Raw genomic sequence first — 16051 nt, 5'->3', positions numbered from 1 at the left:
ATAATCCGAATTATGGGACTCTAACAATGTACATTTCCAAAATTTCTTTGTCATTAGTTAAATTATATGGATTTTACAAGAGGGGAAAAGAAAAAAAACTAAAAAGTGATGAGCTCTTACAACCCCGTTTGTTATCCCTATTTTTTATTTTAGCTAAAAGTTAAAGTTACAATTTTAAAAGGACACTATTGACATTGTAAAAATTTCATCAAACATGAAAAAACCTCTTGCATAAGCCAAAATAGAGGTTTTATAAAAATCACATTTGCTTGACTTAAGCTCTTTTTTAAAATCATAATCTCTTTAAACAAAATTTAATCGGATAAGTATACAAGCTTTTATCGAGCTTATAAAAGAGCTTTTAACTTCTTAAAAATCGAACCAAACAAGCCTACATACATTACCAATAATCCCCACAAGAGCATACTCCATCTCTAAAATGGTGGAAGCGATTTGCATCTCTCAACACAATTTCTCTTTCAAAAACTTTCGATATGTACTTGATTGCATTATGGCAATCCCCACAAACTCTAAGGTTTTTAATCACTCGGATTGTGGTTGATGCAGGAGTGCTTATAAGTCCATAAGCTATCGCAAGCTTTTCACTATGGTAATAGAGAGACCGCTCTTTCTCCTCATCTTCTACATCAAGCAGCACGAATTCCGTATCAGGAACATATCCATCTTCTCTGATTGTTTTCATCATTTCCTCTACTTTGTCATAGATTATATCAGCTTGGGGGTGTGATCTATCATCCACCACAAACAAATGCAGCATGTTCTTCACATCAATCCAACTAAACCCGGGATCCTTCTTTACATTCTTCCTCTTCATCATTTTTCTAGCATCAGTTACATCATCCCATCGGTTGGCAGCAGCATAGATATTAGACAAAAGAACATAAGCTGCAGAGTCGAATGGTTCCAAAGCAAAGAGCCGTGCAGCCACACGCTTTCCAGTTTCTACATCCCCTTGGATCCTACAAGCACCAAGAAGGGCTCTATTAATTGAAGCAGAAGCTTTGAAGGGCATCGTTTCAATCACTTTATCTGCCTCTTGGACGAGCCCTGCACGCCCTAGGGCATCAACTAGACAAGAATAATGCTCAATCTCAGGCTCAATACCGTAATCATTGGGCATTGAATGTAAATACTCATAGGCTTCAGAAGTTAAGCCAGCATGGCTACAGGCTGAAAGGATTCCAATAAAGGAGACTCTATCAGGTTCAATTCCATGAGATTTCATACTCTTGAAAAGGTTAACGGCTTCTTCAGCATTCCCATGTTGAGCTAAACCCACTAACATGGCATTCCATAGCGCGATGTTCCTCACATTCATTTTCTTAAATAACCGATAAGCATCTTCTATGTTGCCACACTTCGCATACATGTCAACAAGTGAAGTCCCGACAAAAGGGTCTGAAACACAATCCAACTTGATCACATTTGCATGCAGTTGTCTTCCTTGTTCCAATGCTGTTACACAAGAGCTGGCTTTGATGAGGGTAGCAAATGTGTATTCATCAGGCATGACCCTGGATTGCCTCATCCGATGGTATATCCTAAGAGCCTGGTCCTCATTCCCATTATCCACGCATCCTGAAATCATGGATGTCCATGCAACATCATCAGGTGCAGATATATAATTGAATACGATGCCTGCATTCACCATGTCTCCACATTTGATATACATATCTAGAATTCCACTATTGACATGTAAATCTGAATCAAACCCTGCTTTTATTGCGTGAGCGTGTATTTGCTTTCCTTGATCTAACAACACTAAGCAACCACAGGCTTTAGCTGCAGTTGCCAATGTGATCTGATCTGACTTCTCTCCACTTTTGTGGATTAGACTAAACAGCTCCAATGCTTTCTTACCGTCATTGCCTATTATGTACCCAAACATCATTGCATTCCAACATGCCAGATCCAAATCATCTTTATTTTGAAAAAGGAACTCTGCTTCCTCCATTTTTCCACTCTTGGAATAAACATCAATAAGCGTCGTGGCTACAAAACTGTCAGCAATGTTACCAGTTTTTAGAGCATGAACATGAATTTGTCTACTAATATTCAAGCCATCTATAAGAGAGGAGCAAGCCCTCAAAACGCTAGCCAATGTAAAATGATCTGGTTTTAGGCCCTCATGTAATAGATCTATAAATAGGTTCACTGATTCCTCCTCTAAACTACTCTGAGCACAGCTTGATATCATTGAGTTCCATGAAATTAAATCCAAATGTTTCATGTCATTGAACACTTCTCTTGCAAAATAAGCACAACCCATCTTTGAATACATGTTGACAAGACTATTTGCAACAGAGACGTCTGAATCCAAACCTGATTTCACTGCAATGCCATGGACTTGTTTCCCCAATTCTAAATCATCTGTACCTGCAACTGCAGCCAAAACCACAAGTAATGTCACAGCATCGTAATCTATATTTAATCCATTCATATTCACGAAGCATTCAATTGCACCCCAATTATCACCCGCCCAGAGACACTCAGACAATTTCTTATTCCAACAAAACACATCCGGATTATCATCAGACAAAGATAATTTAGCAGCATAAGCTTGAACCTGGTCCGCAAGCCACTTGCCTTCATCCCAATTCACTTCAGAAACCCCATTAAGAATTAATTGCACACTGAACTCATCAGGCCGTAACCCGCTCCGATGGAACTCTGAGAAGAGTTGAAATGCCTCCTTCTCAAGACCCAATTGCACATATCCCTTAAGCATCATATTCCACAACACCACGTCCCTTTCCCGCATCCAATCAAACAAAAGCCTAGCATCCCTCATCCTCCCACACTTGGAATAAATATTCACAAGTGCCCCAGAAACAAAAACATCCCATTCCAACCCAATCTTAATCGCATACCCATGAACCCCCTCGGCAGCCCACAAACACCCAGAATTCAAACACAGCTTCAACACAGGAGCCAAGGTCATCCTAGTAGTCGAACCCAACGACGCCCGTAAAAGCCGAAAAAGATGAAGCCCCTCTTGAGCATTACCGTCATTGGAGTCAACAGACGCAGCATAGGCACCGAGAATCGCGTTCCAAGTGACAAGGTCTCGCTCGGGAGTTGTGTCGAACACCTGGCGAGCGGAGGAGAGGGACCCACATTTGGAGTACATAGTCAGGAGGTTGTTGGACAGAAAATGGTCGCCGGCGGAGCCGGAAACAACAATGCGGGCGTGGGTGCATTTCCCGAGAAGTAAGTTGTGGGTTGAGATGGCGGTTCGGAGGAGAGAGAACCATTGTGAGGAAGATGAGTGTGAAAACGACGAGAAGGGGCTGAAGAGAGAGGTGAAATGGAGGTAAAGGAAGGTGGGGAGGGTGTTGGAGAATGGGGAGATTGTGGTTTTATGGAAGTGCCTTTGTACATTGCGCATTGCATTGCTTTGATTTCCCTTCAAAACCACAGACTCCGTGTGTCTTGAGAACTTTACAAACAGCTAGAATGCATTCATCATCATCCCAACGCTTGGCTTTTGAACATCAAATTGATTTATAAGCGTAAAAATAGTTTTCAAATGAATAACTTCTCAAAACATTCTAAAAACGCCTTAAACTTGCTATTAAAAATTATCTTATTTAATAACAAATTTTAAAATTTTGTTACATTTATTGAAATTCTTCAATAGAGAATTGATTGATTAAGACAATAAGTCATCATTCTTACCAACATATCTGAGTTCTTCAAGGTTGATAAAAAATGATAAGGAAAAAAAAAATAATGAAAATGATTTTCTTCTAATCATAGGGAAAATTGTCTTTTGGACTCAACTGAGCCAAAAATTAAGATTTGATTCATAAAAATTGCATAATTGATGGGAATTATATAAAATATGAAGATATCAATATACCCTTCAAAATTATTTTCTATCATAATGAGAAACTTTTTTATTTTTTTTAAATAATTATTTTGAAAATTTATTAATTTTAGAAAACTAATTTTTTAAAAAAAAATTATAAAAATAAGTCATTTAAAAAAAAATTTGACATATTTTTAGTTATTTTTTATATATACAATTTTAAAAATATATATTTTCCAAGATGTTTGATTTTTAAATAATAATAATTTATTTTTATTTTTTTTGAAAAATGATGTATTTGTTTCTAAATTACTAAATTATATTAAATTTTATTGAGGTTTGCAAAAGAAATCAAATTTAAATTAATGTTTTTCTATTCTTTTTTTTCATAATCAATAAAGGTTAATTTTGAAAAGATAAAAAATTAATATTCTTCTTCTCAATTTTCACACTTTCTCTAAATCTTGGGCTTAAATAATGAACTTATATGGATCAAAACTTAATTTTTGGATCCAATTAGACCCGAAACATAATTATCCTTTAATTATATTATGAAAAATACAAAATAATTTATTGATAAAAATAATTTATTTACTATAAATTTATTTTTTTATTTACTATAAAAAAAATGTTATCTCTTTTGTTTCCTGAGCCTTTGTGAGTTCTTAAAAGGTCAAATCTTTGATGAAGGTGGAGGGTTTGATGAGACAGCGGATTGAATTAAGAAAAATTGTCATTTGGGCCACTTTTCTTTTGCATAGAAATAGAGGAAATTTTCAATGATGCTCGCATGCTGCAGATACCTTATCATCATTCACCATCAATCACATTTTTGAATGTGATGGTAAGTAAGACACCATTTTTCAAAAATTCAGCACTTGCTCCTCACTAGCATTTTTTTCATGTGCGCTTTTTCTTAGAAGTAAAGTCCAATTTTGCATTGACCAAATGGGACTGATATTCCCAACTTCAACATATTCCCTTTCATGAATGTCATTATCTCTTTTCCAATGTGCCTTGTTCTAAACCATCAAAACCTCCGTTCCCCTTTTCTGTGGGCTTGCCCAAAACCATCTTCCAACAACTCCTCATATTCAGATGCAAATTATTCAGCTGGGCAGCTGAATAAGGTATCTTCATCTCTTCCCTATGCCGATTGACAGTCTATACCAACAACCAAGGATGAATGAATACCCCATGTGAAACCTGGAGGTTTTTTCTTCAGAAAGTAAGAACCTGGGGGAGTGAATATTCTATGAGCAAGTAGATAGCCATGGCTGGTGAAATTGAACTATCATGTAAATCAATTCTATCAGTTACATCTGAGGGGGGGAGGAAAAGGAATGTAACAAAGAAATAAAGATTAAGGTACAAAACAACAGAAAAAAAGAGGGTGCAAAAGTTGATGGGCTCCTGACGGCTACCAAAATGTGATGCCGCTGTCAAACAAGTTAAACCTTACTGATACATTTCTGCTTCCTTCTTTCCCTTTTCTCTTTTCCTTTTTGACTTCTCCATATTCCTTACTTTGATTTTTTTTCTTTTTTTCTCATTTTTTTCCCTTTTTTGTTTTTTGGTTGGGGTGGGGGATGGGGGATGGGGGGATGGACTCCTCTTCTCTTCCAATTCTTCCATGTACAGATACAAGAATGAGTGATGAACTGATGATGGATGGGGTTTGCTGTGTCAAAAAACTACTATACCTCACTGTCATGTCCCTGGCTCAATATATCACAACTCGAAGCAGCCCTGCCTGCGGCTCGGTGTAGTCAAGACCCTCCTCCTCAAGCAGGTAGCGTTGTACAGCAACTGGAAGTCTTGCAGGGGTTCGAGAGCCCCTGGTGTGATGGCCCGTTCCAACACATATATAAACTTGCAGACGCTGATCTGCTGACCTCGCTGTGCTCCTCAATACATTCAGCTCATGCTTCAGCACATGAATGGCTTCACTGACATGCAGCCCATGCAGATCTATCATCCTCTCTCCTCGTGCGTTTCCCTGTAGCTCTGGGCTAACTGGGTTCCTGTAAAACAGTTTGCAAATGAAGTATAGAGCATAGAAACCAAATAAAGAAGGTTATAGGGGTGGGTAAATATGAAATTGAGAAAGCTCCTCTTGCCATCACAGCTATAACCATCCTGGGTTTTTTTCTTTTTTCTTTTAAAAGAAAGGGGGAAAATGGAAACAAAACAACACTCTCATTCAGTGAATGAAAAAAGGTACACTGAAGGATGAATTATACTCCAGAAACATATTAAGCTGAGAAAGAGCATAGTTTAGATGAGAGAACAAACAAATGCTAATGAAATGGGTCCTCTCATCCCCTTCAAAAGACAAACAGGAATTTTAGGTGGGGAGGATGGTACAGAAACTAGAGAAGTCAGTCAAGGTTATGTAAAGTTTTCAAAGGAGGTTACACAGATAATGAGCCCTAACAAGTATCCTACTAGTCCCCTCCTAAAAAAGATGGATATTTTTAGTAAAATCCAATCCAAATATTATATACAAATTAGTCTGTCATCACTAAAACCAAACAAGATCTGTAAGAGTTAACAAACCTCTGACGATAGATAGCTTCTTGAGCTTTTCCATGAGCTGCCTTCATATGAATGCTGTGCAGCTTCCCTTTAAGGCTCAGTTCCTTAGCTAGTGCCTTATTGCCAATAAGGTAAGCCTGTTGAGCCTGTTTATACATATAAACATGGGCAACACTAAGATAAGCAGCATGGTCAATAACTTCAATTTATTGTTATGATACATGGTAAAAATAGTGATCAAGAATGTACTGAATTGGCATAATAAGATCAGCAGTAAACAAATATTTTCCATATTATAGCTCAACAATGGAGGTCTGCTGCAGTAGCAGAATATCACAATAGTAAAAGAGAAAATAATAATAATAAAGAACAAAAGCTACAACAAACCCATCAACACCTCTTGCTCAGATACAAGCTCAGCAGCATGTTTTAAGCTCAATAGATATGATAGGAGGAGTATGCCAGCCACATAGAACTGCACTTTGTTCCTAGGCTGTACATGTTCATGTTTAGTCTAATCGGTCCATAGGTTGATTGAAAAATCCACACAGATATCCAGGAATATAATCCTAGCCTACCGATTAGAGCGTAAGTCATTCCTTGTTAAACCAAGAACCTTAAGCAAAAAATAATAACAATGAACCAGATTTAGAGAGTTATGGCTTAGAGAGTAATAACAACACCTTAAGAAACTCAAAGTTGGGGGCTGATTAAGGTTCTGTTTTATTTTTGACAAGGATGAGGGAGGGGGTAGGAAAATGCTCATCAAGGATGTGTGTTTATTTCCCTACTCTCAAATCTTTGTCAGGGACTCAAAAAGAGGGAAGACATCAACAAAAGTGAAAATATCAGTTTTAAGCTATGTTCAATCTTTTGGCCACAGTCACAACACATGACATTCTACAAATGATGTCCTGATGTATTTATACCTAAGAACAAAATTTAGAACACAAGAAAATTTTAAGATATACCTGTTCAAAATATGCATTACGTAGGCGTGCATGGTCACGAGCTTCTTCCCGCAGCTCAGAATACATATTTGCTGTTATCTCAACAGTGTTAAAGCACATAAACATGCTGAAAGAACTTTTTAATTGTTTAAGTTTTATAAATAAAAGAAATTTTGAACTTAGAAATATTACCCACTGCTTCTCCAGTTTCAACCCAAGCAGGAGCAACTCGAGCTGAACCACGATTTTGCAACCTATCACCATAAGTGCCTCTCCCATGTCCACTATTGTAAGAACTAGCCAAAACATGTGAACTTCTGCTTGAGCCAACATTGACATCAGCAGTGCCATTTCTATCAAATTTCCATATGCCAGAATCCTGGGTTGCCAATTTCCTGACTGCTGAAGCAAAATCTGTAGCACCTCTTGATGGGATTGAAGAGTTGGATTTGAACATAAGCAGATTGTCCTTGTCAGAAGATCGATATGGATTGACACCTTGTTGTATATCATCGCCAGCATATTTTGGTAAACCATTCTGACCATCCGGAACTGGAAGTGAAGGAAAATCCAGTCCACTAAGATTTGGAGCTGACAAGGTCTTTGAGTTCATGTTCTGACTGAAACCACCATCGACTTGAAGCTACAGGTACAAACAGAATACACTGAAATGGTCAAAATACAAACAACAACAAAAGTTTTCTCGAAGATAAAGCTAGTAAGATCTGCAGAAAGTCATGAAAACTAGCTATAAATTCTTCTTGCTTCAACAAATGTGAGAAACAACTCAACTCTCCAAAACTAAGTGCCATTGTGCCCCTATCAAAACCAGGAAACATACAGCTGAAATGGATCAAACCTCAAAAATTGAAAATCCAATAATCAAAGCAAATGCAATACAGCAGAAAAGAGATGCCCCATACAGAATAACTACCCCCCATGCCTGGCCACAACAAAGCAGCTAGCTCAAATCCTGCTCATATTTCAATAGAAACAGATTTCATTATGTCAGTTTTCCCAGTTCATTCTGACCTGGGTCACCTGTCAAAGAAACTTAGTGTTACACACAAGACTATCATTGCATTGAGTCACCTCAATCTTTCAAGGGCAGCCAGTTCTTCCCTGCCAAAAGAAGGCACAAGAGGGAATGCTCTCCAAAGTTAGCATCCAACCCATTAGAATAATTCATTTTATCTTATGCAAATTCTATATGTGCAGAATAATCACTTCCTCTAGTTGAATCCTGACTTCATATAAAATAAAAATAAATAAAAAGGAAAAACAAAAATCTGATGGAGCAACCAAATTAAAAGCAGAATGTAGATTTTTTTTTTAATTAAATGATGGTCAGAAATACTTCACAATTCAAGTATTTCATTCAAAATGTTCTTATCTTTTATTTCAAGAATTGTGTATGGTTTGACTGGAATCAGTGCATTGAGCATTGAAACATTTTCTAACTCTATAATTAAAAATTTTAGCAACCAATCAAATAATTGCAGATTTAAACCAAAGCTGCAGCTGAAAAGTGATTATTTGTTGAACTTCACAATGCCTGCAACTAAGATCAATATCACAACATGATGGGTGAATGCAAGGAAATTATATGGAGAAGCTGAGTAAGCATCTCCATCTGCAAAAACGCAAAGAGCCAGCGTTACATTTCATCAAGCCTCTCAACTTGACTTAAGGTGGTTGGGATGAATCAAGCATACCTCAAGCTGAGTAAGCATCTCAATAGTCATGTTCAAGTCGCATTCATTAGCGAAGTACACCTCTGTAAGGCTCTCAGCAGCAAAACCAGGAAATTGCAAAGCCAAAAACTCTAAAGGGTTCATGTCAGTTTCATCCACCATTGCATGTTCATTCAACATATCATTTACGAATCCATGTCTAGAATTTCCATTGTATGGAGTTCCCTCTCTACCATTGCTAAGAAGCTGATCACCGTGCACAATTTGCTTATCCCAGGGCTTATTTGGCAAATGCAGAAAAGTGGCTGAAGAAGGATCTTCCCCATAGGGTGAAGCAGAATATCTCATCTTGTCAGTGAAGCTGTTCCCGTTAACATGATGTGGCGATAACTCCTGCTGCTCATTCAATATATAGCCACTTCCAGCAGAGAACCTCGAGGTTTCAGTGCTATCATGTAAGGATAAACCAGCCAAAGAGAGACCCCCCAGTGCCTGAGATTCATCTTCTCCCATGACCTTAAAGTCGGGAGTAATATCATCAGGGAGCTGACAACGCCAGTATTGGTGGGCCTCTTCATCAGAATTATTAGAAATAGAGGATTCTGATCGATCTAGCTTTGCTTTACCAAGTGTCCCAGAAGGAGTGAACCTTGCTGATGCATCTCCAGTGCTGGTGCTTCCAGATGATGACCTGAGGGCGAATGGAACAAATTCTGCTGCATTTGGATTCAAAGTTGTAACCTTAGCAGTCGAATCCAGCTTTATGTTGTTAATAGGGTTCCCTTTCTTCGACAAGCTCATTCTTTATTAAAATGGGGAATTAAAAAAAAAAACCACAAACGCACAATAAGACTTCAGAAGGAAACAATAACGGAACGCCCAACAAGCCTTACCCAAATCCTGCAAAACAAAACAAATCTGCTTCTAGTCAATTAAGCAGGAAACAAATCCCATTCACGACAAACAAAGGCACGCGCCTATTAATGAATTAACCAAAAAATAACTTACACCGCCCACGTACTACGTGGGCGGGAGCAAATGGCACAAAAACACGCAGTTCAGTGCTTGCCACAGCAGAACTAACTAAACTTTATGCCAGAGAATATATAGATAGATACCTATGACTATCTAAATTCTAACAGAACACATCACAAACACTTCAAATTTGATATTTCATCTTTTAAAGAAATCAAATTGATTCTACTCGTAATAAGAAAATTAAAATTGAAAAGTCACAAAAATAGAGTCAATAAAACAGGTCGAGAAACCCGGATTAATGTAACAACAAACACAGCATGATTTATTGACTACCACAATGTTATCTGGTTATTCATTTTCTACAGAGAACGCCCAGATCAGTTCCAAGTAGGCAATAATTTTACATTTCTTTCCATAAAACCAAACATGTGAACAAAAGCACAGGGCTTTATTCAATAGTGTGAGTCACAGAACTAAAAAGTTCACTACATCACATACAAAACTCAGATAAAAGCCCAAACAAACAGTTGGGGAAAGAGTCAAAGTACCAAATTCAACACAAGAATGCTCAAAACCCTAGAATTCACCAGGCCCATAGTTCCATGAATTTCCAACAACAAAATCACACAAGAAAAAAAGACCCTTATATAGAAAGAAAAAAAAAAGATGGAATTAAGCCCTAACTATACACAATCAATAACCCACAAAATCGAAGAGAATCAGGCTGAACTTAACAACAAACAATCAAAGCCACAAAACCCATAAAAAAAAGAAAGGAAACACGACCCAAAAACCACAGCCCCAGAAACAGATTCTGAGAGATCTTCCATCTCAGCCAATAAAAACCAAAATTAAACAAAACCCACCAGAAACACAACCCAGAAAGGGTAAAAACACGTGGAAAAAAGAAGATCTGGCCATGCTTATACCTTTCCTAAGCTCAACGATGAAGGAGACCGGATGGAACGGATCCATAAGCAGAGATAGAGATTTGCAGATAGAAAAACAAGAGAAAGAGAGTGTCAAATAGAGATGGGTCTAGCTCTCTCCTCCTCCTTATGCTTCTTGTGGTCTTCTCTGTGGCTCTCTCTCCCCCTCTGGTGTTGATTGATTGTGGGTTTGCTTGGAAAGTCTGTCTCTTGTTTGTCTGAGGCTATGGGCACTAGGGGTAAACCATCACCACCACCACATAAATATAAAGGAGAAGAAACCCAACCCTTCGCCACTCGATTTGACGACTCCCTCTTCTCTCTCTACCCTCGTCTAGCTCTCTATCTCTCTCTTGACTTCCTCTCTCTATGGGTGTATATATTTATTTATTTATTTCTCATTTGTTTATTGGCCAATTCTTCTTCATCTATGTAATGAGTAGTTGGGGATCTGGGAAATGTAGATAAGCACCACCCTGCTTTTCTATATTACAAATTCTATACTATCCCTTTTCTTTTTTTTTCTTTTCCTTTCCTTTCCTTTCTTTTCCTTTCTTTTCTTTCTCTTTTTCTTGAACTTGTTTTTTTTTTTTTTCTCCTAATTTTTTTCCACCACTGTTGATATCTTAAATAAAAATGAATTCCATGGTTTTGAATGGATAGTTGGTCAAACAAGTTGAATAATTTAGGAGAATTTGAAGATTAAGTGAAGATTATTATCTTGATGAAGATCTTTTAGGAAAATAATATATGTTAGGATAATAATTCTTACTATATTTTAGAGTATCTAGAGATTCAGTGATGCTTACTTACAAAATTTTTACAAAAGGCAAATTTATAAACTATGGATTACTGCTTTCAAGCTACTAATGTGTCAGGTTATAATCATTAATAAAAATTTAAGTTAACTTATGAGTAATATTTCTAATCTATCAATATATTGAGAAGGATTTTAGAGTACATTTGATAATATTTTTACACGAAGTATTTTTAATCAAAATATTTTTTTTAAGTGTTTTTAGAACAATAGTCTATCAAATATTTATCCCTAAAATATTATAAATGATTTCCTAATATTACAAGTGATTTTTCAAAATTTTAAAAGCATTTCTTACATTTTATTAAACATTCAATTTTTATTTGTAAAAATATTATCAAATAGACTCTTAATTGTTTTATAACCCCATCATGACCACAAACATATTTGATAACTATTTTTTACAATGTGTCTAATCCGTTTTTATTATTTGAAGTCATAATTAGTTGTTTTCCAACCTACATTTATTTGTCCAACAGTTGTTTTTCCTATTATATCTTTTATAATTATTTATTATTCTAAAATATCGTTCATAATTTTTTTGCATGATGTTTTTTATTTATTTTATATTTAACATTTCAATAAGAAATATGACTAATCATACATGATAGGTCGGAGGTTGACAACATTCATTAACTCCCCTTTATTCAAATGTCATGAGCGTTTGAATGAATGCACTACAAATGTAGAGTACATGCTTTTTTTGTAACAATAATTTTTATGAGAATTAATAGCGCCTAAGGTCATACAAGTGATATCAAAGTTAAGGTCACGAGTTCGAACCGAAAATTTTTACTAGGAATTCATAACATTTTCTTCAAATGCCCACTCCAATTTATTTTTAATAAGAATGCATACATTCAAGTGACTATAATATGTATAAAAATCATATTAATCGTTCTATTTACATTTATGAACAATTTTAGGTATAACGCATAAAAGGTAATCATTTATTTGTCAATTACCATGAATATTCGTCATAGTAGAAATATTACATATTTAATTTTGTGTATTTATTGTGAATATTATATATCCAAATTACTATCTCATAAATGGAAAAAAGTTGTGTACAAATAGTATATTGTGAATATTGTTGAAGTCCCTATTGAAATATTTATTAGATCTCAAATTGGAGTCATATGCTTTGGCCAAAAGGCAAAATACTATTATTAATTTATTTATGTTTTTGAATAATACTACCAATGAATTGCAAAATACACCAACTTTTGTTATAATATGGACAAAGCTTGAGATGAGGATTACTTGGGGAAGACTTGAAGTCACCTTTTCTAAAAGTTGGTTAGAACATTCCATGCAAGGGATGAATTCTTTATTCATACTTGCGTACGAAATGAAATAATTTCATCGACAAACTTTACTTTATAAAATTGTAAATTATTGAAAATATAAAAATACAAGGCATACCATATGATCAATTTTTAAATGTTTTTGTTCAATGGTTTCATTCCAATTATGATGAAACCCTTGATTCACGATATTTGTAACATAAGGTATGACTTTGAGTCATGCTTGTAAATTCTAAATCATTGTATTGTTAGATTATGAAATCTAAATCAGTCTTATTACATTTTATAAAATATATTGAGAGTTGAGTTTCCTGTTAAACTTGCAAGGATCAAGCCATCTAATCAACTTGTAAGGATTTAAAAGGGTAACACCTCCTAATTTTATATATATATATTTGAATGATAAATTTGCTTTTATTATATTTTAATTATCATACAATTTAGGGTTTTATTTTAAAGAAAAAAATTAAATTGTGACCGTAATTGAAAATAGAGTGGAAGAACCTTTGTCATTGTAAGTTTTTTTCTTTCAATTGATCAGTGGATTATGAAGTATTAGTACATTTCATGAACATGAATACCACATTGATTGACACATCATATTAAAAATCTTTTATTTTTTCTTTATATTTTATTCGTGTGTGATTTGGTTAACATATACATCCTCTACAAAAGTATATCGCAATACTAAAGAAAATTATTTCATATTCAACTTCAGAATCCATAAAATTAATGAAACGACACTTTATCGGTTTGACTTGAATATGCTATTACCTAGTCCCTTTACTTCTTAAATATTTAGGCTATAATCACAAAAATACAATAAAAAGAGAAAGAGGCTCATTTATAACTTCCATGAATTCAATGAAAAAGTAAGGAATTCTATTTTTTTTATCATTAATAGAAGTAAATAAAAAATATTTAAATTTTTTTTACTTCTTACCATGAAAATATTTTAATTATAAATCATTGTATTGTTAGATTATGAAGTTTAAATCGGTCTTATTACATTTTGCAAAATATATTGAGAGTCGAGTTTACCGTTAAGCTCACGATGATCAAACCACTTAATCAACTTGTAAGGGTTTAAAAGGCCAATGGCTCCTAATTTATATATATTTGAATGATAAATTTGCTCTTATTATATTTTAATTTTTATATGATTTAAGGTTTCGTTTTAAAGAAAAATAAATAAATGGTGATTGTGATTGAGAAGAGAGTGGAAGAGCCTTTGTCATTGTAAGTTTTTTTCTTTCAATTGATTGGTGGATTATGAAGTATTAGTTAGCTATGTGAACATTGGGAACACATTGATTACACGTCACATTAAAAATCTCTTATTTTTTCTTTGTATTATATTTGTGTGTGATTTTGTTAACATATACATCCTATACGCTTCGGAATCCTTCAAGTTAATATTACTACCTACTCCTTTACTTCTTAAATATTTAAGCTATAACCACATAAATACAATAAATAAGAGAAAGAGACTCATCTCTAATATTTCATGAATTCAATGAAAAAGTAAGGAAATCCTTTTTTTTTTCATTAATAGAGGTAAATAAAAAAATATTTTAATTTGTTTTTACTTCCTAATATGAAAATAAATACAGTGAATTTTTAAATCTATGTATGAAAAAAATATATAACATAGACAAAAAAAATGTAAAAAATATAAAGACAAAAAACATGGTAATTTTCTTTACACCAAAGTCCAAACACATAAATAAGAGTTAACATTTTATTATAATATAAAAAATATTCTTTTTGTATATTGTTTCAATATTTGGTATAATATTGAATATAAATTAATTTTGAACAATTTTGTGGAATGGAATTGACTCAACAATCGACAACCACGGGATCGTGGCACTTCTTATGCCCATGACATCAATTATAAAAGATATTAAGAAAAATAACTTTATTGTGTTTAGTTATTTTATGAATATATATATATATATATATATATATATATATATATATATATATATTAAAATTGATTAAAAATTTAGGTAAATTTAAATTATTTAATTTTTATACTGATAAGTTACATTAAGAGAAATGAGTTTAAAATTATAAATAAAGATTATTTATGAACTTTAAATTTATTTTTCATTTTTTTTACCTTTTATTTGCTTTTACATTTTTTCTTCTTTTTTTATTTCTTTACATTTTTCTTCAAATTTCTTGGGAATTTGATAACATTTTTATTTTTTATTTTGAGAATAAGATGCTTCCACATAAGCGAGTAGAGAATAATTAATTTTTAAAAAAATTATTTCTTATGTTTTTTAAAATAAAAATATGTATGAAACAAATAATTTCCCTCTCTAATTTTCACAAACCCAAACCTAAAACTACGTCGTTTTGGCATGGACGAAAGAAGCCGGCAGGTGCAAAATGGAGAAAGCAAGGTCGTTTGGAAGCACCGGAGAATGTTAGTTGGAGAAACGGCGTCGTTTAACCTTTGCAAGGCTGCGTTTGGGGCCCATACAAATAAAGAACTGAACCTACTCCAAGATAATCAAGATAGGTTTTTTCATCCGTTAACACGAGGTCAACTTAATTAATTTTTTAAAATTATAGTTAATTACTTGTAATGCTGTAAGCACATAAATTGACTCAATGGTCCGCTTGGAAGTGGTTTTAGGAAGTTCTTTCAACATTGTTTTTCTAATTTAAATATTAAAAATATTATAAACGTTCTTTAGAATCACCCCCAAATGTATTCTTAGAGTTTATTTGATGGTGATTGTAGGAAACGTTTTTAATCGTTCTAATTTTTAAGTGTTAAAAATATTGAAAACGCTTCATACAATTACTATCAAACACATTATTAAGAGTGCGTTTGACAATAATTTTAGAAAGTGTTTATAGTATTTTTTATATTTAAAATTTTTATCTTAGGTATTAGAAATACCAAAAACATCTGTGTATTTGATAGTAATTTTATAAAATGTTTTTTGTATTTCTAATACCTAAAAAATAAAATTTTCAAATATAAAA

General features: G+C 33.9%; 1 protein-coding gene across 1 annotated transcript; it reads right to left on the bottom strand.

The window, feature by feature from the left end:
• Positions 1–232: 232 nt before the first annotated feature.
• Positions 233–11324, bottom strand: LOC100267901 (pentatricopeptide repeat-containing protein At4g33170). Its single transcript, XM_019219268.2, has 7 exons — positions 10922–11324; positions 9036–9914; positions 7513–7963; positions 7342–7412; positions 6392–6516; positions 5559–5856; positions 233–3472 (listed from the first exon to the last, which is right to left on the bottom strand). The coding sequence occupies exons 2-7, from the start codon at positions 9813–9815 to the stop codon at positions 401–403; spliced, it is 4797 nt and encodes a 1598-aa protein (XP_019074813.1). The 5' UTR covers positions 9816–9914; positions 10922–11324; the 3' UTR covers positions 233–400.
• Between the last annotated feature and the right edge of the window lie 4727 nt (positions 11325–16051).

The sequence above is a fragment of the Vitis vinifera genome, chromosome 4 (assembly GCF_030704535.1).
Source record: "Vitis vinifera cultivar Pinot Noir 40024 chromosome 4, ASM3070453v1".
NCBI classification, from domain to species: Eukaryota; Viridiplantae; Streptophyta; class Magnoliopsida; order Vitales; family Vitaceae; genus Vitis; species Vitis vinifera.
The sequence above is the reverse complement of the archived record's forward strand: the minus strand, read 5'-3'. Positions and strand labels throughout refer to the sequence as shown.